The 25431-nt window shown below is 54.1% G+C and overlaps 1 protein-coding gene and 1 long non-coding RNA gene across 6 annotated transcripts in view; both read left to right on the forward strand.

Moving 5' to 3' along the window:
- The window catches only part of ARHGAP39 (Rho GTPase activating protein 39), a 163510-nt gene that overhangs the window by 97733 nt on the left and 40346 nt on the right, over nucleotides 1-25431 (forward strand). For all 5 annotated transcript variants that reach the window (XM_063327683.1, XM_063327680.1, XM_063327679.1 and 2 more), the window contains exon 2: nucleotides 2239-2670. In XM_063327683.1, coding sequence (XP_063183753.1) covers nucleotides 2239-2670 — 432 coding nt within the window. The remainder of the gene's footprint in view (nucleotides 1-2238; nucleotides 2671-25431) is intronic.
- Nucleotides 12574-15074, forward strand: LOC134512305 (uncharacterized). Its single transcript, XR_010070090.1, has 4 exons — nucleotides 12574-12765; nucleotides 13233-13382; nucleotides 13496-13578; nucleotides 13668-15074. It is a non-coding gene; the product is annotated as an uncharacterized LOC134512305 (long non-coding RNA).

A 25431-nucleotide genomic window follows, 5' to 3' on the forward strand; every position in this document is an offset into this window, starting at 1 on the left:
CAGTGTTCGGCGTAACCTGGGGGGGGGAAACACAACAAAAAAAACACTTAAATTGCCTGTTCTTTGGGTTTACGACTTCTTGTAATCCTCTTTTGCATTTGGAAGCTCCGTTGACTGCTTTATGATTTCAACAAGCCCCTTCACTGTGTTTCTGAGCGAGCCGCCATGGCCCTCCGCTCAACAGAGGATGGGGCGATGGGGGGAAGGTTAAAGCACGTTTTCTGCTCCGTATTGTAGCGACGAGCTCCACACTCTAGGCAGAAACCAACGTGAGACCGCAAATTGAACAACGGCGCGCACCAAGCAGCATGTAGCTGAGCTCTTCTCCCTGCGATCCAGTGGTAGGACTCCTGGGAATGGTTCAAAGCTGCTCCAGGGGAGGTTTAGACTGGATGTGAGGAAGCATTTCTTCACCAGGAGGGTGGTCAGATACTGGACCTGATGAGACAAAGTCACACGCGGAAGAGTTGAGAGAGCTGGGGGGGTTCAGCCTGGAGAAGGCTCCGGGTAGACCTTCCAGCCTCTTCCAGTCCCTAAAGGGGCTCCGGGAAAGCTGGGGAGGGACTCTGGAGCAGGGAGGGGAGCCACAGGACGAGAGCCAATGGTTTTAAACCAAAAGAGGGGAGATTGAGGTTAAAAATAAGGAAGAAATTCTCCACGATGAAGCTGGTGAGCCCCTGGCCCAGGTTGCCCAGAGAAGCTGTGGCTGCCCCATCCCTGGAGGGGTTCAAGGCCAGGTTGGACGGAGCTCGGAGCAACCTGGGCTGGTGGGAGGTGTCCCTGCCCAGGGCAGGGGATTGGAACTGGATGGCCTTTAAAGATCCCTTCCCACCCAAACGATTCTGTGATTCCATCATTCCATTCCATCCCATCCCATTCTGTTCTGTTCCCCCACATGGTGGGCTCCATGGACACGGTTGGGCGTGTTGGGTTTCGGCGTTGATGCAGCCTGTGGTTATCACTGAGTCAAGGTGTGTCGGGGCGGGTGGTTTGGGGACAACACCGGCGGTGGGACGCGTTTGCCGGTGAATTGGAGCCATTGCCCGGCGTTGAAATGGAGATGGAGGGAAGGGGTGTCGTGCCGGGGAGCAGCACTGCTCCAGCTGGGCTGAAGGAGGTTGAAGCCATCGTCTTCCAAGTCTCGCAGGGGCAAATGCTGCCGGGTTTGGTTGTCTGGGCAGCAGCGCAGAGCTGCAGGGTGATCATGCAGTAGAAATACATTTATCACCAGGTTGGTGCCTCCAGCTGGGCTCTGTCCCCCCGATATCTCGCCTTTTCCTGCCCTTCACTGCCGCCGTCGTGCCGACTGTGCTGCAGCCACCGGGTCCGTGCCTCGAAGAGTTAGAACTGTAAAATGCAGAGGGCTGGGGGTGAAACAGAATCACAGAATCGTAGAATTGTCTAGGTTGGAAGGGACCTTTCAGGTCATCGAGTCCAACCACCAACCCAACACTGACAAAAGCCACCACTAAACCATGTCCCTCAGCACCACGTTGACCCGTCTTTTAAATCCCTCCGGGGATGGCGACTCCACCACTGCCCTGGGCAGCCTCTTCCAATGCTTGACAGCCCTTTCCATGTAAAAATTTTCCCCAATATCCATCCTAAACCTCCCCTGGCGCAACTGGAGGCCGTTCCCTCTTGTCCCATGGCTTGTCCCTTGGGAGAGGAGCCCGACCCCCCCTGGCTGCCCCCTCCTTTCAGGGAGCTGCGGAGAGCGAGAAGGTCTCCCCTCGGCCCCCTTTTCTCCAGGCTGAACACCCCCAGCTCCCTCAGCCGCTCCTCACAAGTTCTCCAGACCCTTCTCCTCCTTCTCCAGCCCCCTCGCCAGCTCCGTTGCCCTTCTCCGGACCCGCTCTGGCACCTCAATGTCTTGTTTTGTGGTGAGGGGCCCAAAACTGGACACAGCACTCGAGCCATGAGCCGGGATGAATACTGGGGTGCTGTAACGCGGGTGTGTGTTTTATCTGGCCTTCGGACTTCCCCTGGGAGCTAAAACCCACTTGAAGTTCTTTGCAAATGCTGTATTTAATGGAAATAATGCTGCGGGCGTTGGTAGGGAGGAAGAAAGAGACGGTGTCCCCACCCAAGCCACCCTTCCTCTCCATCGGCCCTCCCCAGCGTCTGCCGCAAGCCTTGAGTCGTAGAGCCGTGGAATGGTTTGGGCTGGAAGGGACCTTCAAAGATCATCTGGTTGAAGTCTCTCTCTCTCTCTCTCTCGGTTTCTTTCTGCTTCAGGCTGGAATGGGTGGAAATCATCGAGCCTCGAACGCGGGAGCGCATGTACGCCAACCTCATCACGGGGGAGTGCGTGTGGGACCCTCCCGCCGGGGTGCGGATCAAACGCACCAATGAAAACCAGTGGTGGGAGCTCTTCGACCCCAACACCTCCCGCTTCTACTACTACAATGCCACCACCCAGAGGACGGTGTGGCACCGGCCGCAGAACTGCGATATCATCCCTCTGGCCAAGCTGCAGACCCTGAAGCAGAACACCGAGTCGCCGAGGGCTTCCACGGAGAACAGCCCCGGGAGGAGCAGCAATGTCAGCAGGGAGGGCAGCACCAGCTCCTCCTTGGAGCAGGAGCTGGAAGGCAGCGAGAAAGTGCAGGAGCAGAGGTCGAGCCGCCAGTCAACCCAGTACGCCGTGGTGAAAGAAGAAACGGAAAGGTAAAAAGCAAAGCCCAGGGGTTGGGGCGATAAAATTTGACGGTTCGGGTGCCCTGATGGTCTCCCGGTGCTGTGGAAGAGCAGAGAGCAGAGCCCTTGTCCTCAAGGGCTTTATTTCTGTTGTGTAAAGGTATTTTAGGGACGGTTCCTCTAACTAGATTGCTCATGGGTCAAGTCTTAGCTGGTTTGCTCCTCCGTAAAACCATCATGGGAGGAAGAGATAAAAGCACCCGTGAAAGGTGTTTCTCCTTCATTGGGCCAACTTAGATGTTCCCCTTGGAAAGGTGTCTGGGAGAAATAATTTCTTGTCCTCTGAAATACACATTTTTAAAGAGCGGCGTGGTTTTAAATGATTTCCCCGGTTAAGATCTCTCCCTAACGAGGCAGCGTGATTCATGCGGCAACCGTGGGTTGTCCCACTGGTCTGCAGAGCTCCCAGCAGAGATGATTTCTCTCGTAAAGGAGAAGCTTCAGACGGAACAGTGAGTTAGCGCTCATTTTCCAAGATCCAGGTACTGAGACGTCCAAATTGCCGCTCTCTGTGCTTTGCTTCATGCTTTTATGGCTTCCAAGCTGACAATCAGACGGTTCGTTACTTCACAGGAAGGACACGGAGGTGTCGGAGCGGGGCCGGAGGAGGCCCCGGAGATGCCGGGAGGGCTGGAGCCCCTCTGCTGGGAGGACAGGCTGAGAGAGCTGGGGGGGTTCAGCCTGGAGAAGAGAAGGCTCCGCGGAGACCTTCCAGCCCCTTCCAGGCCCTCAAGGGGCTCCGGGAAAGCTGGGGAGGGACTCTGGAGCAGGGAGGGGAGCCACGGGACGAGGGGGGACAGTTTTAAACCAAAAGAGGGGAGATTGAGATTAAAAATAAGGCAGAAATTCTCCATGATGAAGCTGGTGAGCCCCTGGCCCAGGTTGCCCAGAGAAGCTGTGGCTGCCCCATCCCTGGAGGGGTTCAAGGCCGAGTTGGATGGGGCTTTGGGCAACCTGGGCTGGTGGGAGGTGTCCCTGCCCAGGGCAGGGGGTTGGAACTGGAGGGTCTTTAAAGTGCCTTCCCACCCAAACCATTCCATGATTCTATGAATATATTTACGTTCTCTTAAACAATGCCTTTCGCAATGTTAAGAGGCGAAGGGTGTCACCGGTGAGCAATCGGCAGCGCGATTTCTGCTCGCGACTGGTCCGGCTTCCTTAGCAGCGGGGTGATCCCATGGGCCACGCGGGACGGGAACAGGAACTCCCAGCTCAGCCAGTCCTTTCACGTGGGACCTCCGAGGCAGCCTGGCCTCCGCGCATCCAGCCCGCGAGGGTAGGCTTGATCTCCCCGAAGTTCTGGAAGATCCTCTGATAAAATCGCTGAGCGTGGGGATGGCATCTTTCCTCGCAAGGCAGGTGCTTTTGGGAGAGGTGGATGGGTTTGGTGTTGGTTATGAGGATGCTGGGTGGCAGCCACGGCTGCCCACGGTGGCCAGGTCTACCTGGGGCCATTCAGGGTGACACTGTGGGCTATGTCCGCCAGTCTTTGCTTGCCCATCCCTAAAACAACCAAGCCCTGACCTTCAACAGGACAAGGGGTAGTGCTTTTAAACTAAAAAAGGGGAGTTTCAGACTATGTCTAAGGAAGAAATGTTTTAGGCTGAGGATGGTGAGACACTGGCCCAGGTTGCCCAGAGAGGTGGTGGATTCCCTGTCCCTGGAAACATTCCAGGTCGGGGGGGGACATTTAAAGGCCATCGCATCCCATCCCCTGCCCTGGGCAGGGCCACCTCCCACCAGCCCAGGTTGCTCCGAGCCCCGTCCAACCTGGCCTTGAACCCCTCCAGGGATGGGGCAGCCACAGCTTCTCTGGGCAGCCTGGGCCAGGGACTCACCACCCTCGACAGCCAGGAATTTCTTCCCATATCTCATCTAAATCTCCCCTCTTTCGGTTTAAACCTGTTCCCCCTCGTCCCATGGCTCCCCTCCCTGCTCCAGAGTCCCTCCCCAGCTTTCCCGGAGCCCCTTGAGGGCCTGGAAGGGGCTGGAAGGTCTCCGCGGAGCCTTCTCTTCTCCAGGCTGAACCCCCCCAGCTCTCTCAGCCTGTCCTCCCAGCAGAGGGGCTCCAGCCCTCCCGGCATCTCCGGGGCCTCCTCCGGCCCCACTCCGACACCTCCGTGTCCTCCCGATGTCCCCGGGGCTGGAGGCAGCACTGCAGGGGGGTCTCCCCTGAGCGGAGCAGAGGGGCAGAATCCCCCCCTCGCCCCCCTGCCCACGCTGCTGGGGATGCAGCCCAGGCTGCGGGTGGTGGAGCAGGAGCTTGTTCCCGAAGCACCTTGAAGGGTTAACGGGGATGGAGTGGATGGGTTTTCATCTCCCTGGGCTTTTCCACAGGAACACGTGCAGGTTCCTGGGGGAAGGTCCATTCGCCCTAAGGCTGGACCCGCAGAAGCTCGTGTGGACACCGCTAATCCTTTGTGTCCTCCACCCGCACGTTCTCCCTCTTTTTCCAGCGCTGGAAAAATACAGGTGTATTATGGGATGCAAAGCTGCCGGGTAGGGTGGGAGGAGGGAGGAGGACTGCGCCCGGGTACTCAATTAGAAAGGCTTAACCCATGGAAACCTTCTGCTGGAGGAGAAGAGCAAGCCAGCCCCGGGGTGGATTTGCTCCTGGTTGCCGGAGGGTTACGTGTCCTTTCAGGCCTGGTATTTCGTAGCGTTGGCCTTGCCGGGGGCTTTAAAAATAAAAGAAAAATTAAGAAAAAAAAAACAAAAAAAAAAAAACAAAAACAAAAAAAAAAATTAGATGCCACTAGAGGGAGCAGATATTCCTACGCGGTGGACAGTTTCCACCTGCATCCCTGGAGGTGACACAAACGGTCCTGTCCCTTCAGCTCAGCCAAACATCCCGCTCCGGTGGAAGCGTACTAAAATCGCTTCACCCTCGCGTCCTGGCTGGGAAAAAAAAAAAAAAAAAGAATCACATGCCTTCGTTGACCTTTCCCCCACTGAGCAACTAGAGTGGGCATGCCGGAAAGCCTGGAGAGCTTTGCTGAGACCTCAAGGTCAACGCGACCCGTTAAGGGAGAGATTTCCCACCGCCGAGGTAACCCTTGGAGGGGGGTGAGGATGCTGCTGCGTGGTCCGTGGCTGCCGGGGGGGGAGGTCTGAGCGGCGAAAACCGCCTTATTTCCACCAGAAATGGGTCTTTGCTGCAGCTGAGTCAAGGGAAGGGGAGATGCTGTGGGCGGGAAGGGGAGATGTGGTTGAACCTGGTGGACGTGACGCTTCCAGCAGGGATGGAGCGGATGGGAAACGGCCGAAATATCGGCGTAGCGCCGGCAAATGGTTAAATCCACGCGGAATGGGTGTGGAAGTGGGTAAAGCACAGGCTCTGCGTGCTGCTGGGGGTGCTGCGACGGAGCGTTTGCTCCACGGCCCCGGGGAGGACCCGTAGGTGGACGACCAGGGGAGGTTTTTTATCCAGCTCTGATTTCTATAGCGAAGCGCAGGTGAAGAAGGAGGGCTTGCTTACGCCGATCAGCAGGAAAGCTTCCAGGGCTGCAGAGATTTCACCTCCAGAAGTGGCTGATGCTCTCAGGCCCGGGACAGATAAGCCGAACACGAGCCGTGCAAATTAAAAATTGATTTTTGATGGCGGCGGTGGCGGCTGCAAAGGGCAGAGCCGGTTCAGGCGTTCGTGCCTCCAGCTTCTCAGCGTTCAGCGTCTCTCTTGCCTTTTCCTGTTGGTTTCTGACCACGAGCAAGTTCCAGGCGCAAGCCGAAAAAAAAAGACGTATTTCTATACGATGTACTTGTTTCTGTACCTGTCCGAGTCTTAAAACTTAGGAAAGCTGCTTTGGGCAAGGAGTGTTATATTACAGATGAACCAGGCGTTTCTTGTAGGGCTCAAAATACCTGAATACATGAAATTTTCTACAGAAGGAGGCAGTGAGTACGATGCCTCTTTATCCCTGAGGCATGACTAGGAAGCCACTCAGTGGAGGTCAGTCGATGGCTCTCAATCACCCTGTGGACCAAGCTTTTTTTTTTTTTCATTTTACCCCTCATCTTTTGCTTGTAAAAATTAAAGTATTTACCACCGTGGACGCCCTGGGTGAGCGGAGGGGATATTTTGACTGGTAGCGAGCCATCTCTTGAAGTTAACGTGACCTTTCGAGGCACCTCCAGCCCCGCTTTCGGTGACATCTCTGATGCTGTGGGGCTGTCTGCCCACCGAAGTGGTGGCTTTCACCTGGTGGGTGGACAAACACTAGCCATGGGGAGGGTCAAGCTGCTTTATTCCCGTCTTCCTCGATGAAGAGCGCTGCTGGAACTCCTTGCTGTAAGGATTATGGAATCACAGAATGGTTTGGGTTGGAAGAAACCTTCAAGGATCATCTAGTCCCACCCCCGGCAATGGCAGGGACATCTTCAACTAGACCAGGTTGCTCAAAGCCCTTCCAACCTGACCTTGAGTGTTTCCAGCGATGGAGCGATCCAGGGATGGGATGACCTTCGAGGGCTGATTTTGGTAAGACCAGTCCTGCTGGACGCTGCTAAAGCGCTTGTGGGACTCCAGGGTGCTGGAGATCCCTCCTGAGACCGCTGATCTCTCAGCATCCAGGGCTGCATCCAAGCCTTGATGTCCATGAGCGGCCACAGAGGGCCCTTGAGATGAGGCTAATATGTGCAATATCGAGGGGGGGCAATTATTCAGGGTCACCTCTGCGTGGGGCAGTTGGTGTTTCTGAGTCTAATGACCCTGAGATGAGGATGGAACTGGGCACCATGTGATGTGTTGGAGATGACAACTGGAAATACTTCATTTGCATCAAAAGAAGGAAATGGAAGGAGGCTGGGGAGGAGGTGGATCTAGAAAACGGAGTGCTGTGGGGCAGGTTGAGTAACCACCTTCAACCAGAGACAGGGTTGAAGTCTCCTTGGTAGGACAGTTTAGAAAGATGTTTTTCCAGCACTTGGTTTCGTTTCCAAGAAGAACCAAGGCTGGAAGGGAGCTCTGGAGGTCATCTGGTGGAACCTCCTGCTCCAAGTTATTAAGACTTTTTTAATAACTTGGAGCAGGAGGTTCCACCAGATGACCTCCAGAGCTCCCTTCCAACTGTGGTTCTTGGAACCAAAACCTTATTTCAATGAAGTTTTTGGCTGTTTCCCTCCTGAAGTTGTCTGGTCTTAAAAGGGAGGTCGGGGGAAGTGGGCAGGTCTTGAGCAACCAATCTCATCGGAGTTTGCCCTCCGAGGTGCCCCACACCCTGCGGTGATGGGACAATTTAGGAACCAGAGCATCTGGTTTGGTAGGAGATGGTGGAAGCTGCTCCCAGTCTGTTCCTCATGTCCTCGGTGCAGGAGTGGACCAAATTGGGGCTGGTCCCATTACACGTGTGCGGGTCAGGGATGCATCCACAAGGAACGTGCTGTTGCCAAGCGCTTGGGTCTCGCAGGACTTGCCTCACGCTGCTGTCGTGAGGTGGGATTTGCATGTAGCTATAATTAGCAGCTGGATCCATCTCCGGAGACCGCGGTAGGAAGCGCTGCCGTGTTGTCTCCACTCGGTGAGCCGGCGTCTTCTCATCTTCGGGATCTCAATAGCAGGTTTGTCTTGGTGGTCAGCAAAGGTAGAGCGCTTCCCAGCAGGAATTTCTTGTTTCTGCTGTCTCGCCCTAGACTTTGCCTTGCTTGTCTGAAAACGGGAACTTTTCTACAAAGCGTAACGAGACAGCTGTGAAATCTCCGAGCAGGCTGCAGCCGGCACGTCGTCTGGGTTTTGTGTCAGGTCACTGGGTTTTTCCACGCTGTTGGAAAGTGTCTGTGGTTATTGGTCCGTGCAGAGTCTTCCCGTTGCTGGAAATCCTTGGAGAAGGCTTCGGGCAGGGGGATGCAGAGAGGACCTGCTCGGAGGAGCTCGTGCAATCACCCATGGAGGACTTGGCCGTGCCACCAACGGGCAGCATCTCTGCCCCCGATTCACCAGGGAGGAGAGACAAGTGGAAGCTTGAAGGACAAGCAGGTGGACCTTCTCTGACCATCAGGAGACCTTTCCTTGGACCACCACCCAGGACTCTTTGAGAACAGGGGGTCTTTACCCAAGTCCCATCTTCTGTGAAATTGTGCCCGAGTTATTTCTCAAAGACTCGCGCTTTTCTTGCAGGTCTCCCCCCCTCCACACACCCCCGCGCCCCGATTCCGAAGCCCGGCGTGATATTGGAGAAGAGAAAAAAATGCAGCACTAAATCTTCCTGGATTAAGTGTAGCTGAGCTGAAATAGCTGAGGGGTATTCCCTTCCAAACCCGATGCCACAGAGCTGTCTGGACTTGAGGCGTGATGGTAATCGGTCCTGTCGGGTGTCTGAGGGCAGAGCGCGGTGGCTGCAGGTGAACGCTCGGCTTTAAAACACAAACTCTTCCCCCTGCTGCAGGCAGCAGCCATTTTCCGACCACAGGAGCCCCCAGAAAAAGCAGCTCTGGAGTTGAAAACCTAGAAAACCTAGAAAAATGTGTGTTTTGAGTGTCTGGGGAGCCGTTTCGCTGCACCTCGTGTGAACAAAACCACAATTTTGCTTGCAATTCGTATCCTTTTTCTGAAGGCATTGGGAAGACCTGCCGCGCTCGGGTTTGGAGCGCAGGTGGAGCAGTGACATCAGTCTCCGCGGCATCTGCTGCTCGGGGATTTTCCAGGGATCCCTGCAGGGATTCTCAGCTCTCCTCCAAAAACCGAGAGAGGACGGGAGGGGTTGCTTCACAAAGAAGCCGTGTAAGAGGGGCCAGATCCCAAAGACCTTCCTTCCCAACGTCTTGATTCCAGCGGTAGCGTAATGCATGAAATTCAGAGCATTTCTTCACCCAAAGGTTGGATTTTCCCAGCTGGATGACATCTCCATACCTGGTGGCAGGTCAGGTGGTGAGGATGCTGTGGGTGCTGGCTGTGGCACGGTCCTTTCCATCTCCGTTTAGCCTGGAGAAGAGCAGACTGAGAGGGGACCTCATCAATGCCGATGAATAGCTAAAGGCCAGGTGGCAAGAGGACAGGGCCGGACTCTTCTCAGTGGTGCCCAGCAACAGGACAAGGGGCAACAGGCACAAACTGGAACACGGGAAATTCCATCTCAACATGAGGAGAAACTCCTTTACGTTGAGGGTGGAGTCTCCTTCTCTGGAGATCTTCCAAACCCACCTGGGTGGGTTCCTGTCCAACCTGCTCTGGGTGACCCTGCTTTGGCAGGGGCTTGGACTGATGATCTCCAAAGGTCTCTTCCAACCCGTGTGATTCTGTGACTTGGGCGTTGAGGAGCTCTTCTGCAGCTGGGTGAACATCACGCCGGCAGACCAGCTACACAGTGGGAAGGGGCCCATCCCTGTGCCAAGAGCAACTGGTTCTCCTCAATTTAGGAGCACTCCACCCAGGACAGAGACCTCCCAAGGGTTCCACAGGCTGTGAGCCCTCTCGTGGACCTTGGCCTTGGCGCCGGTTCAGGCAGGGTTAGTAGGATGGGCTTTCTTCTGGGTTGCCGTCTCTTAGAACCCACAAGCTGCCAAACTTTGAGGTCGGAGAAGGGGTATTTTGACGCATTGCCACGGGCAACTTGGACAGAGGAGGGATGTGACCATCAGTGCGTGAACAGGCAGCTCGGGTGCCACTTGCCCCCTTCCAGCTGATGAACCCAAGTGCCGAGGAAGAGCGTGGAGGATACATATAAAACCCACGTAGCTCCAAGAACACCACTTGGGCATTTCTGAAAGCGGCAATAAATAAGCTCCGCTCCTTGTTGCCTTCTCCATCTGCTGGTACCAGAAGACTGAACGTTTCTGCTTCCTGAGGTCTAGAAAACCCTCCGCAAGCAGCCGAGGTGACCTCTGCAAGCGCAGCCTTCTCCTCTGCACGCCTGCCGTGGAAGGACTTGTTCTGAAACAGCATTTGGTGTCCTTTACACCCCCGTGGTGCGTTCATCAAGAAACGGGCATCTGGGTACTGCCAATATCCCGAGCTTGGAACGGGGCCACCCGTGGCTTAAATAAGGATTTTATGGGTTAAGTCCGTAAAGCTTCGTCAATATTTAATGATGAGATAACTAACCATGGGAAGAGTTTTCCAAAGGATGCGCTGGGTTCTCGATGGCCGTGTGGTCCTGCTCCTGTCTGATATGTGCTCCTGGCTGACTCAGGGGGTGAAGACCTGGAGACAAGAGCTTCTTCTGGGTGAAGATCTGAGGGCTGGAGCCCCTCTGCTGGGAGGACAGGCTGAGAGAGCTGGGGGGGTTCAGCCTGGAGAAGAGAAGGCTCCATGGAGACTTTCCAGCCCCTTCCAGTCCCTCCAGGGGCTCCAGGAAAGCTGGGGAGGGACTTTTTACAAGGGCATGTGGTGATAGAACGAGGGTTAAGAGCTTCAAACTGGAAGACGGTAGATTTAGATGAGGTATTGGGAAGAAATTCTTCACTTTGAGGGTGGTGAGCCCCTGGCCCAGGTTGCCCAGAGAAGCTGTGGCTGCCCCATCCCTGGAGGGGTTCAAGGCCAGGTTGGACGGGGCTCAGAGCAACCTGGGCTGGTGGGAGGTGTCCCGGCCCATGGCAGGGGGTTGGACTCGATGGCCTTTAAATGTCCCTTCCAACCCAAACCATTCGCTGATTTGATGGTTGTGATTAGACAAAGTTTTTGCTCCGTTACAGGAACAAAAAGATAGGAGGAATTTTTTGAAGCTGCTGTTACCGCATCGGACGGTGCGTTGCACTGATCTACATCAGCCCTAAAGAGCCGCGTCGTCCCTCCCGTCACCGAAAGGCAAAGAGGAGGATCCAGAATCCCTCTACCCCGGCAGTTCCAAGTCCTGCGGAGTCGTCATCCCGTACCCGGGCCATGGCATACCACCGCAAATCCTTTTCTTCCCGCTGTTTTATCCGCGGGGTGTTTTGAGATACCCAGCGCTGGTACATACGGCCAGCGGGCAGAGCAGGAGGTCGGGGCACCGATGTCCCCCCTGGCTCCAGTGGCCGGGAGCTCCGGAGCAGGCTCAGAGGAGCCCCGGTCGCTGCTACAGGGATGCTTCCGGCCTGGGGAAGAGAATGTTGGAGGAAATTGTAGGTATTATTGAAATGGAGGTATTTTTTTTCCTCTTCTTTATTTGCTGCCTGTAGCAGAACAGCCACTTCCCTGCTGTTTCCCTCACCATGGTCATTTCTTTCCTCCCTCCCTCCCCCTTGCAGAGGAGGTCACTGGGTTATTTTTCAGCAGATGTGAGATTCCACCTTATCAAAGGAACCCAGTGAGATCTGAGGTGGCGGCCTTTAACGAATTATGCTTTGACCACAGCCTTGACCCTCTGCTGGGGCTGCAGCACCAGACCAGGGCCACCTCAAGGGCTTTCACGTAGACCTCCTCCAAACTGCTGTTGCTTTGGCCTCCACAGCAGAGTGTGGAAGAATCATAAAATCGTACGATGGTTTGGGTTGGAAGGGACCTTGAAGATCACCTTGTTCCAACCCCCTGCCCTGGGCAGGGACACCTCTGACCAGCCCAGGTTGCCCCAAGCCCCGTCCAACCTGGCCTTGAACCCCTCCAGGGATGGGGCAGCCACAGCTTCTCTGGGCAACCTGGGCCAGGGGCTCACCACCCTCAAAGTGAAGAATTTCTTCCCAATACCTCATCTAAATCTACCGTCTTCCAGTTTGAAGCTCTTAACCCTCGTTCTATCACCACATGCCCTTGTAAAAAGTCCCTCCCCAGCTTTCCTGGAGCCCCTGGAGGGACTGGAAGGGGCTGGAAAGTCTCCGTGGAGCCTTCTCTTCTCCAGGCTGAACCCCCCCAGCTCTCTCAGCCTGTCCTCCCAGCAGAGGGGCTCCAGCCCTCCCGGCATCTCCGGGGCCTCCTCTGGCCCCGCTCCGACACCTCCGTGTCCTTCTTGTGTTGAGGACTCCAGAGCTGGACACCGTACTCCAGGTTGGTTCTCACGAGAGCAGAGCAGAGGGGTAGAAGAAGGTCGATATAGTTTTGCTAACAGGTGCAGCACATGTTTACCTTGTTCTCCTGCGTCCTCTCGCTTCCCATTTTCACCTTCCGCTGGGCACACCTTGCACGATAAAAGGATTCGTGTCCTCAGGTCCAGCGGCCAGGTGAGCAGGGCTGTGGCTCAGACTCCTTTTTCCACCCAGCAACCCTCAGGCAGCTCATTTCAAACAGCTGAATCCATCACAGCTGAAGGGTTTCTTGGATTTAATGATTAGCAGGGCCAGCCCCCTCGGCTTCGTACTCTTCCGCTGGTTCCATGAAATCCGAAATCTCACAAACCTTGTCAGGCACGACGCTGGGAAGGACGCTAATTGGAACCATCGGGGTTGGGGGGAGGCAGGCAGCTTCGTCTGCGGCGTGGGAGGCGGGGTGGGAATGGGCTTTCAGACTGTAATTAAAGCCGAGAGCTCTCTGCAGGAAATCACTTTCCAGGTCATGCGTCTTTCTCCGGCGCTTTCACATGCTGCAAGCAGATTGCGCCTTGCACGGAGGCTGCACAACTACGTCGAGCTCCCACATTCCCTGCCTTCCAACATCTTTTTGTCTTGTTTTATCCCCGTTATCCACTTAGCCGGGGTCATTCCCACCCATATCATGACAAAAGCCCAGCACTCTTGCTCTCCAAGGGAGATTCGCATCTGCGGATGCTTGGCGTCACCGTGGATTTCTCCTAACGTGCGTGGTTGGTCCAAGAGCAGCTCAGTTGGACAAGATGATCATTGTAGGTCCCTTCCAACAGAAATATTCCGTTCTATGGCGTTAATGGTCCCTTCCAACCTAGACAATTCAATGCTCCAATGATTCTAGTCGTGCCTTTGTTTACCTTTCTTATAGCACCTCTAAGCGGGTCATGAGGATCATGGAAGTGAGTTGGGTTAACCTGTGTTTGCGCGGCTGGGTATCCATGTGGGTGCTGGGTGAGTGACCTCTTGTGATCGCCTACTGTAGGCCGCCAACAATTGCCGCCTATTTTTAAGTATCAAGAGAAGATTTAATGGTTTCACAGATGCTTCTGCTCACCTTGTGACGAGAAACTCAAGTATTGAACCACTTCTCGGCGGGCTTCGTGGTTGGCGTTGGCTCCTCTGGCCAGGGTTCTAGAGAAGTTCAGAGAATCATGGAATTATTGAATGGTTTGGGCTGGAAGGGACCTGTGAAGGTCATTTAGTCCAACCCCATGCCATGGGCAGGGAGGTCTTCAACGAGACCAGATTGCTCAGAGCCCCGTCCAACCTGACCTGGAATGTTTCCAGGGATGGGGCATCTCCCACCTCTCTGGGCAACCTGGGCCAGGGGCTCACCACCCTCAACATAAAACGTTTCTTCTGGAACCGTAGAATGGTTTGGGTGGGAAAGGACCTTTGAAGACCATCGAGTCCAACTCCCTGCTGTGGGCAGGGATGTCTTCAACTAGACCAGGTTGCTCAGAGCCGCATCCAACCTGACCTTGAACCCCTCCAGGGATGGGGCATTGCAGAACAGAGAGCAGCGATGCCCTTGGTCAGCCAGAACGTGACGGGCATCTTTTCAGGACATCCCTCTTCTCCGGTTGTGATCTCTCAGCGTCCCCTTTTTGTCTGGAGATTTGATTTCCCCCAAACGGGCGACTGTCTCACTCGACTTCCTTTGGCTTGAGTTTTCCTTCCCGCTTCCCAGTGCCGCAGCGGGTCGGGTGCCGGCCGTGCCGGGTCTCGCCCCACCTGGCTGGGTGGGTTTGGCACCGGAGGAGAAATTTAACATGATGCAGTTCGGAAACCCATCTTCTGGGCTCGACGGGTGTGACGGGCTCCGTCTTTAATTTCCATTCGTTCCCCATCCTCTGGTCCTGCTCATTTATCGCCGTCCAAACGATAACGATGCGAGCCAAGCTCTTGGGTGATGAATACGCAGATATTTTGAGACAACGTAGAGCAGAAAATGCATTTCCAGTCTAAAGCCGACAGCACCTCGAGGTTTAACTCCCCTTCCTCATGCCGTTCTCAAATATTTTTGCGAAAAAAATGTTCATATCTTGCATTTCTTGCTCTAAGCCAGGGTGGAAGATGAAATCGGGGACAAAGCGCTGGGTCCTGTTTCTTTTTAATATCCTCTCCTCGAATTCTCCGCCGCCCGCTGCAAAACAGGACTCCGGATTAGACGGATATTTGTCTAACGCAGCCAAGTGCTTACGTAGATCGTCAGACGCAAAATACGGTTTACATAACTGCAAAGAAACCCATCTTTTAACTTTTATTGGAAGCAGTGGCTGTAATTAAGAGTATGAAGCCTTGCAGGCCAGTGATTAGAACAGAGGATTAGGCGCTGGGATTTCATTTCTATTCCTGGCTTTGCCATCGAGCTGTGCTATTTCAGTCGCCACTTTCCCTTATTTTAAAAATAAAAGCTATACTGCTGTCCGGGCCGCCGTGAAACGGTGCCGCTTCCTATTCTAGGGGGGGCGGGGGGGAAAGATGGTTAATTTTTAATTATTTTTTTTTTAATTTATTAGATGTTTGCTGTTCTGCCAGAGGTTCCCCACGCGAAAGCTGCCAGAAGCAAACTTGTGTCTATGCTGGAGCTTCTGCAATCCCCAGTTTAGGGTATTAAATGGAAAATAAATCACCTTTGAAGCGTCTTCCGCCCCGGCTGGAAGAAGGTTCCCACCGGGAAAAAAAAAAAAAAAAATCATAGAATGGTCAAGGTCAGAAGGGACCTTTCAGATCATTGAGTCCAACCGTCAACCCAAAACCACCACTAACCCACGTCCCTCAGGACCACGTCTACACGTCTTTTAAATCCCTCCAGGGATGGCGACTCCACCACTTCCCTGGGCAGCCTCTTCCAATGCTTGACAACCCTTTCCGTGTAAAAATATTCCCTAATATCTAATTCAAACCTCCCCTTGAGGCAGCTTGAGCCGGGGAAACGCGAGCCCTGCAAATACCGGAGCCGATGGACCCTGCGATGAAGCGGCGCAGCCCCACCAGACGGCAAAAAGTTGGGAGTTTTTAGCATCTGCCGTGTCTCAGTAGCACATTAAAAACCTTGCCCAGGCATCGGTCTTAGCGATTGTCATCAAAGACGTTCGGCAGTCGGGTTTGAAATCTGGCTCTGGCATAATTAGGCTCGTACGAGATCCCATTAGTCAAATAGGGGATTAGCCCAAAGTCCTGGGTCTCAACTGCGTTTCGGCAGGTGACATGGGGGTTGGAGCAGGAGGATGGGAGCCACTCATCTCGCGACATTCGAATTGGATATTTTTTTTCCCCCTTATTAAGCTGTCTTCATTCCCTTGGTCAGGGCAGCGTAGGGTTCAGGAGGAACCCTCAGGCTGTGAGCACCCTCCAGCTCTTGATGTCCACGGTGAGGGTGCACCTGCATCACGCGCGTGGTGAAGGCAACGTGGGCTGGAGCTGCAAGAGCTCGAGGCGCTCTTCTGCTACGAGCACCAGGCTCGTGGGTGCACGGTGTGTCGGGGGGGGGGCGGTCTGGAATAACTCCAGCATCTGAAAGTCATATTTCTGAGCTGCAACCTCCGGCTCCCCTGTAGAGCCAGGGAGATCGTGGAGTTAGTGGGGACATCTCGTCCCGTTGCAGAAAGAAGATTGTGTTGATGTTTATTGTCTCTCAAAGTAGACCAACACGTTACAAGGCCTCCTTTTTTCTGCAATAAGGATTCAGATTGACATTTATCAAGGCGTAACCGTTTTGCTTGCATGCGGCATCATGCGCGTGGCATTTTTGTTGCTTCTTCATCTAATGCAAATCATAGAATCGCCAAGTGGTTTGGGTAGGAAGGGACATTTAAAGGCCATCTAGTTTCAACCCATTGCCGTGGGCAGGGACATCTTCAACTAGCCCAGGTTGCTCCGAGCCCCGTCCAACCTGGCCTTGGACCCCTCCAGGGATGGGGCAGCCACAGCTTCTCTGGGCAACCTGGGCCAGGGGCTCACCAGCTTCATCGTGGAGAATTTCTGCCTTATTTTTAATCTCAATCTCCCCTCTTTTGGTTTAAAACCCTTCCCCCTCGTCCCGTGGCTCCCCTCCCTGCTCCAGAATCCCTCCCCAGCTTTCCCGGAGCCCCTTGAGGGCCTGGAAGGGGCTGGAAGGTCTCCGCGGAGCCTTCTCTTCTCCAGGCTGAACCCCCCCAGCTCTCTCAGCCTGTCCTCCCAGCAGAGGGGCTCCAGCCCTCCCGGCATCTCCGGGGCCTCCTCCGGCCCCACTCCGACACCTCCGCGTCCTTCTTGTGCCGAGGGCCCCAGAGCTGATCGCAGTACTCTCATACAGCAGTACTGCTGTCTCCAAGTGTGGCAAAGCCCTACAAGTCACAATATCAAGGGCACACGGTGGGGTTAAGTGTGCACGGGCAGCTCCCGCCGGGCAGGTGGCACGGGTGAGGATGTGTTGACATGTTTGCAGTCATTTCGTCATCTGCGTGAATGTGGAGATGCTCGGCACTGTTTTCAATTAATCTGGGGGGGAATGGGTTGGATTGCGTTAAACACTTACTTGACTTCTGCCATCCGGAATTGAAGGGCTCTTAGTTTGGTTTAGTTGAACTGACTTTTAAGGGCAAATTCAGAATCTGAGTTACAGCCGGTTTGAATTTTAGAGGAAGGTCATGTTGCTTCTGGTAAAATGGGCCCAGAAATCTTAAGTATATTGACTTAAGTACGCGGTTTAGTACAAATTAAACAGGACTGGGATTTGAGGTCCTACTTAGCCTCCCAACAGAAGCTGGAGAGAAGGGAAATATATCGAAAGCACTCAAAACACACTGTCTTGAGTCAGGATTTGGCTTCAGCTCTTCGTCCGCCTACAAAAGAGAACGGGATATTGCTAAAGTCACGGTTGCACCGGCCCCACCGTGCTTTTGTCTCCTTTTCGTGGAAGGAAGAGCGCATGGAGGAAGACGTGGCGCGCGATGCGCAACCTCGCTGCTGTGGAGAGATGGGCTCCGTATGGTCTCACTGGTTGTCTCAAGTTGGGACAACTGGTTCTCGTCTTGATTTAAGCGTGTCTCCTGAGGCCTCTTTTGGTCTTCAGCTTGGTTCTTGCAGAGTCGCCGGCTTCGGCCATGTTTGCTAGGGTTTTTTTTAATAGAAGGCGGGTGAGGGAGTAGGCAAGAAATGATTGGGTTGGGAAGGAAGAGGCTGCTCAAGGGTGTGGCATGCTGAGGGTGGCATTGACAGGAGTATGGTGGCATCTGCAAGGGTGGCAGCCAAGGGGAAAGCAACCTACCCACAGTCCTAGGCAATTAAAGGTTGGTCAGCATTAGCTCGGTCGCAGAGCAAGTCCTCTTGGAACCCATTTCTGTGGATGTGGATGACGCAAAGGTGGTTGGGAAGGGCCAGCATGGATTTACCAAGGGTGAACCATGCTTCACCATCCCGATTGTCATCTGTGATGGTGTGAATACCTATCTGGATGATGGGAGCGTCTGCCTTGGCTCTAGCAAGGTTTTTGATGTGTCTCATGTGGCGTCCTTGTGTCCAAGTTGGGACATTGGAGTCTAGACAGGGACAAGACGAGGTGGGTAAAAAACTGGATCATCAGGTTCAGAGGCTGGTGCTTAATGGTTCATACCCAACTTGGTGGTTGACTGCGAGGGGAGCTCCTCCCACGCCCATCCTGGGACCTATCCTGTTCCGTATCCTTATCAATAACCTGTGGAGGAGACAGAAGTCACCCTCATCAAGTCTGTAGACAAGCTGTTGTGCCTGAGGGCAGGGCTGACGTTCAGAGGGACCTGGACAGGCTGGAGGAGCAAGGACAAGCTGGCAAGAACCTCCTTGAAGCTCAGCGAGGCCAGATGTAGCAGCCAGGATGGATTAACCCTCTCTGGGCATGGACTGGCTGGACGACAGCTCTGTTGAGGACCCACAAGTTCTAGGCAGCTCTATGCTAAACCCAGATGAGCAGCCTGCAGTGGTAGCATCCTGGGCTGTAGGACCAGGCCAGTAGATCTAGGGAAGCAATTATCCTTCATTAGACCGCATCTGGGCAACTGCATGTAGTCTTGGGCTTTCCGGGATAAGAAAATCTCGACCAAGTTGAGCAAGTCCAGTGAAGAGCCACCAGGATGGGCAGGGGCTGGAGCACACGACGTGTGAGGAGAAGATGAAGGAGCTGGGCTGACTTAGCCCAGAGAAGAGAAGGGTTTTGGGGAGACCGCAGGGAACCCTTCAATACCGAAGCAGCACTGCTGTAGCAAGACCAGTCGGCCTTTTGGTTAGAGCAGGTTTTGCTCTCTGTCATCATCTTCTTGCCAGTTCCTGGGTATGGTTTTACCCATCATGACTTCTCGCCCGCGATTCAGTCCCCACAGACCCATGTCATCTGCAAGCCCTTAACGCCATCTCCCCTCCTCCACTTCCGAAACTAATTTGGGTTGAGCACCCTAGATTACCCCCATGCCGGCGGCGTTCGGGAGTTGTTGAAGGTGCTGCTTCTATATCGTAGCATCGTTTTGGCGTTGGGACAACGCGCCCGTGCCAGGGGAAAAGCACCCGACGCAGCTGATGGAGCTGTTGCTACGGGGATCTTGCCAAAACCAGCCTTTAATCAGTTCCCAACGCCGTTCTGATGCCGAGCCCCGCTCGGAACCTGGTGGAACAGTAAATAGGTGTCAACTTTGCCCATAAAAACCCTGCGTCCGGTGCTGGTGGGGCCGGCCATTCACAGCCATTGCGGGTTTTATTTATTTCCCCGAGACTTTTTCCAAGCACGGCGCCTTTTGGGCCGCCTGTGCAAGTGTGGCGTTGATCCTCCCTCATGCTATTCCCCACCTTCCCACCACGTGCCAGGAGGTGCGTTCCAGGCAGAGCTGTCGCTTGGTTTCCCACCGTCCTTCCTCCTCCTCGGACGCTGCTGCCAGCAGAAGGCTTTGAAGGACCAGATATGGCTTGGAGAGCAGCGCCGACCTGTGCCATAGGTTCACGTCTGGCCTTACAGAGCCTCGTTTCCTAGTTTGGGCATAACATCAAGATTTGGAAGGTGCTTTCCCCTCCCCCCCCCAAAAAAAAAATTAATCAGTGTTGTCTGTCTGTCCCCACCGCCACGGGGAGTGCTGGAGGTGCTGGCGTCCAGCAGAGATGGAGACAGGCTGTCCAGGCATCAGGAGGGCCCCTCAATCGAGGAAAGGTATTTTCACCTCAGAAAAGTGTGTTTTTTCAGCAAATCATCGAATGGTTTGCGTGGGAAGGGATCTTTAAAGCCCATCTAGTCCAACCCCCTGCCATGGGCAGGGACATCTTCAACCAGCCCAGGTTGCCCCGAGCCCCGGCCAACCTGGCCTTGAACCCCTCCAGGGATGGGGCAGCCACAGCTTCTCGGGGCAACCTGGGCCAGGGGCTCACCAGCTTCATCATGGAGAATTTCTGCCTTATTTTTAATCTCAATCTCCCCTCTTTTGGTTTAAAACCCTTCCCCCTCATCCCGTACTCCCCTCCCTGCTCCAGAGTCCCTCCCAAGCTTTCCCGGAGCCCCTTGAGGGCCTGGAAGGGGCTGGAAGGTCTCCCCGGAGCCTTCTCTTCTCCAGGCTGAACCCCCCCAGCTCTCTCAGCCTGTCCTCCCAGCAGAGGGGCTCCAGCCCTCCCAGCATCTCCGGGGCCTCCTCCAGCCCCGCTCCAACAGCTCCACGGGCTTCTGATGTTGGGGAGATGCTTTCCTGCTGACAGGCCCCCAGGAACACGCGAGGCTCTTTCCTTCACTCTTTCTCCCCAGGTTTGTTGTTTTTTTTTTCCATGGAGAGGGCAGATGGGCGAGGGATCCATTTGTTTTCCGTGGGAACAGCAGGGGCTAAGGCATCCGCATCTCCTCGGTGTGACACATCCAGCGTGCCCAGCATCCCGCCAGCTCGAGAGAGGGGTTGAGTGGAGAGAGAGCCAACTTTCTCCCCCTCCCACCCAACTCCCGTCTCATAACCCGCTTTCCTCTTGAATCAAACGGGTTTCCTTTCCCATCAGCCGTAATTATCCCCGTCCACACTAACGCAGAATCCTCTGGCGCATCCGGACCGTCTCCGATGAGGCTTCTGCGCAGGTGGAGTTGACGGCTGAGCGAGTCCACCCCACCCAACGCCCGTCGAGATGCAGGGAAAGTAAAAATTAAGGCCGGAGCCGATGCCGATGCCCGGAGGCAGCGCAATGGGAGCCGAGCGGGGCATCTCCGAGGACGGGGTGGCGGAGCCGGCTGCGCTTGCTTCTCCAAGACAAGCTGAAATTTATTTTTTTTTTTAATTTTTTTTTGTGGGGGGGTGTCATTAAAAGTCACTCGCTGCGATTTCGGCATAACCGCATGGCTGCTGGAAGCAGCAGGCGTGGAGCTTGCTGGGAGCCGGGGACAGGCTTGCCAGCTATTTAATATTTAAGCAGCAGCGGTGTTAGATTCCTGCTGGCCCCGGCTTCCCAGGGGCAGCGACGCAACGGAGCGTTATGTCCCCTACCATTTGCCTTCCCCCCCAGTAAGATATTTTCTCAAGGTTTTTCAGCCAGCGCCGTATGAATTGTGCTTGACAAAGGTCAGACTAACAGAGCCACTGGATTAAAAGGAAGAATTTTTTTTTTTTTTACGCTGAGGGTGGTGAGCCCCTTGGCCCAGGTTGCCCAGACAGGTGGTGGCTGCCCCGTCCCTGGAAACATCCCAGGCCGGGTTGGATGGAGCTCTGAGCCACTTGGGCTAGTTGAAGATGTCCCTGCCCATGGCAGGGGGTTGGACTCGATGGCCTTTAAATGTCCCTTCCAACCGAAACCACTCCATGATTCCATGATTAAGGTGCTTTCTGCAATGCTTGTCTTTGACCAGTGACTCAGGGTTGCTGCTTTTCACGCCTGATAGCTAAATGGAGATGGTGGAGTAGAGCAGACTTGTGCTTCTCCATGCGGTGACCCTGCTGTTGTGGAAACGAAGCAGTAAAAGGTTTTTACTGGTGGGACTTTGCAGCCCGGCACAAATCCGACCCGTTAGGATTTCCCCGGATTAGGCTGAAACGAAGATTTGATGGGGGTAAAGCAAGACCTAAGCAAAGTCTGGGTCGCGATCCGTGCCATTCTTCACGTTTCATGTCACCCTCATGGGGCTTTCATGCCATAGTTGATGGTATATCCGAGTCTGGGTCACCAGGAGGACCATTGTCTGCAGAGACATCGTCCTGGTGGTGCTGCTTGAAAGTCTACAGGCTTTAAGGTCTGCAAGCTCTAAGGTCTGCAAGCTCTAAGATCTTCAAGCTTTCAGGTCTACAAGATTTCAGGTCTACAAGCTTTCAGGTCTACAAGCTTTAAGCTGCCATGACTCCTCCTTTCTGGAACCACGTGGATCTTTGCTTTTGTGGGTCTGAGTCTGATTGCTGAGAGTTTGCGTGGTTTGACAAGTTTCCAGGTCCCCGCAGCAGAAGGAACATGGTATTCCTGCTAGGTTTGGACAGAAGCACTTGCTTCCCCAGAAGGATTTGCTGCCCGTAGTTAAGCTGTTCCCCAAATCCGAGCCAACTCTTCCCAGTTGGCTGGCGGGGAAGGAGGGTAACTCTTGAGCTACTGTTGGTTTTGTAGTCTGGGTGAATGTTGCAGCACTCCAACCTGCTCCAGGCAGCAACCTTCAGCTTCTTCCAGGGGTCCTTCTCCACCCCAGGCTCCAGGTTTCAGCAGGAAAACAGACAAAGGAGACCAGTTTTATTTATTGGCAAGACCAAGGATGAAATCTTGGCTCTACAAGCTGAGGTTCAGCACGTTGAGTCCAACCAGGATGGGGAGTCGCTCCTTGATCTGTCCCTCTTCCACCTCCTGGGACACGGACCCTCGCTGCAGAAGCAATCCCCTCCTTCAGCTGGTCCCAGGTTGGGCGGTGGCATCTCTGACTCTTGTCGCCCTCGAGACATCACAGCTTCAGGGAGAGGCACCTTCAGCAAACGTAAAATGACATGCTAATGTCACAACCTGTCATCTCCATGCTTTTGATGACAACACACATGTCGTGCTCACCTTGATGCTTCATCATTTCCACAATTATCGCAGCGTAGCCTTTGGCAGCTCCCTCACCATCATCACACTGAGCTTCCACGAGCTTCCAGGCAGGGTCTAGTCTAGGCACCATGTGCACCAGCTACTTCACCTCCTGGTCTTAGGACAAACTAGGACGGTGCATGCTGGAGATGCTTGGAGATGACTTTTTGTTCTGGAAAGCTTCTTTTAAATGCCCCCTCACCCCCAAAATCTCCTCTTGAAGGTGAAGGGACCCTACATTCCTGCTCTGTTCAACACAGGAGGTGTGGAGATGCCTGGTCCATCCTGACCATGGTTCTCAGTAGAGCTGGAGCAGATCTCTGCATCTCAACCATCAGTAACCTTGAGACCCAGAACCAAACGTGGGTCTGCAAAACGTCTTCCAATTATCAAAAGTGGAACAAAACATCACAGTTTGATGTCGGTGAATTTCAGCATCCCTCCCTCAGCACCTTTGTCCTCCGGAACGGGTTGTCTAGTGGAAGCCTGTCACCACTTCCCTGATTGTCTCCTGCTTGTGGCATGGTATTTCTTTCCAACACGAGCAAAACCTCCAGTTTTAGGGACACAGGTCAGCTAGCCTGGTCTTTTTTTAGTCTTGGCAGTCTACCTGCTGTGACCTGGTGGCATCTTTTTGATCAGAACTTGCTAAAGTCACCCAAAAAATAACGAGTAGGACCTTAGCGGTGGCAGTGGAAGGGTGAGTTTTCATCTCCTGTAGGATGCAGAAGAGCAGAGGGGGTGTCCCAGGTGTTACGCTGCTGACCTGGAGGCTTGCAGCTCCTGGAGTTGCAGCTGGATGCGATCCTTGCCATCAATCTCGTTTGCAGCTTCACTGCTAAGAGCTGATTGCGACGATAACGAAGCCGTGCCTGACTCATCAGTACCCGAGTGAGGAGCCATGCCACCCACGGCGTGCCGACAGCGGTCTTACTCCTGATGTGGTTCAACTGGTGGGGTGGATTTGAAGCTTTCCAGTTGATCTGGATCCTGCCGCTTTGCCTGACGTTTTTGGTCCACGCGTGGATTGTGTGTCAGCGAGACCCGAGGTTTTAATCCGTTTATCTCGAGAGGAGGAGGTGGCAGCCAAAGGCAACTTGCTCGAATGATTACGAGGTGTTAATGTATGTCAAGTCAGCATGTGTATTTGAGAGCAAACCCTGTCGAGCTGTTTCATCCCACCGGCCTCATGGGCTGTCCCTGCTCCTGGGCATGTTTTGGAGCTCCGGTTTCAAAGTCAGACTGGGATAGAAAGTGCAGAAGGCATTGCTGCGTTAAGACAGGGGTTGTACTGTACCGCCTGCGGCACGAAATACCAAATTGGGAGCAGAATCTCCCTCCTTGGGTATTTCCTCCAAGTTTTGAAGCCAGCTGTGAATAACCTCCATTCACCTGTGAGCTCACGCATCCCTCACCGCCTGCATCCAGCTGGCAGGGCCAGAAAATTAAAAGCCGCAGAATTCCGCGTCCGCTTCAACAGCCTTTGCCGTGTTTGGAAGAACCTTTGCACCAACTGATCAGAGAGCGTCTGAAATTCCAGCAGCTGCGCCTTGGCCGAGGAGCAGCTGACGTCGTTACTGGGAATTTACGGTCAGCTCGTTTTCTGGTAACTGGCTGGCCAGATGCTGGCGGTGCTGCCCTGGGCTCCTCGGATCTTCCAGTCAGGTGAGAATGAGAAGAGACGGAGATTTTGGGAGCCAGGGCCCGCAGGAAACTTCATCCTCCTCTTGCTCCCAGATTCCCGTTGCCTTTAGCAAGGCAGGTTTGCCCTGGGATGCAAGGAGACATGCTGGGTGCCCTTAATTGCAAGTGTTTTGAAAAATATGGAGCCAGAAGGAAGAGCTGATCATCAGGTGAATTTTTTTTTTCCCTTTTTGGAGGGGAAGGGGGTGTACAGCAGGTACCAAACTTCTGGAATCCGTTGCGGTGGGCCGCTGTGGAGGCCGTGGTGTTGCTGCGGGTTCAGGAAGGGATTAAACAAATTTTTGAGGGTGGCAGAGTCCTGGCACAGGCTGCCCAGGGTGGTTCTGGAGTCTCCTTCTCTGGAGATCTTCAAAACCCACCTTGATGTGTTCCTGTGCAACTTGCTCTGGGTGACCCTGCTTGGGCAGGGATGTTGGACGAGGTGATCTCCAGAGGTCCCTTCCAACCCCCTGCGATTCTGCGAAATTCAAGGCAACTGGTCCATAAACATCTCTGAAGTGGGTGCCTTGGAGGACACCTCGCTGCTGTCACCCCTAACATAGGGACTGGGTGCTGGTGGGCACGAGGGCATGGACCGCAGGCAACAACCAGAGTCATGAGCTCTCCATAAATAGCATCTCTTGCTGCCATGGTTTGAAGCAGAGTACTGGGCTGGAGACACCATTGCTTTGACCCAGGAGGACATTTCTTACCTTGCAGATCTTTCCAAAAGGTCCATGACATAGGGCAAATGGACAGATCTTGCATAGGGAAGCTAAGGTGGTCCTGAAGTCTTTGGTTCCTGGGGAACCCTGGAGAAAAGGAGAGTCTCCTTTCAGCTCCAAGAGCACCAGGGATTTGCAGAGATGACATAGTCCTTGAAGGTTCTCCAGCCTATGGTTGGGCAGCGATGCTGCCACCGGAAGAGAAACCTCTTTGCCGTGAGGGTCTTTGATCACAAGAACTTGCCTGAAGGAGACCTTCCTTGAAGTCTTCTCCCAACATCCATTGCCTTTCTCTTCTGTAAAGGTTAGATATGACCTCTTTCAGCAGCGGGGTTCTTCGTTAGGAAGCTTCCTGAGCATTAATTTCCTTCTAGCCAGGGCTTTG

Source organism: Chroicocephalus ridibundus, chromosome 2, assembly GCF_963924245.1.
Source record: "Chroicocephalus ridibundus chromosome 2, bChrRid1.1, whole genome shotgun sequence".
Classification (NCBI taxonomy): Eukaryota; Metazoa; Chordata; class Aves; order Charadriiformes; family Laridae; genus Chroicocephalus; species Chroicocephalus ridibundus.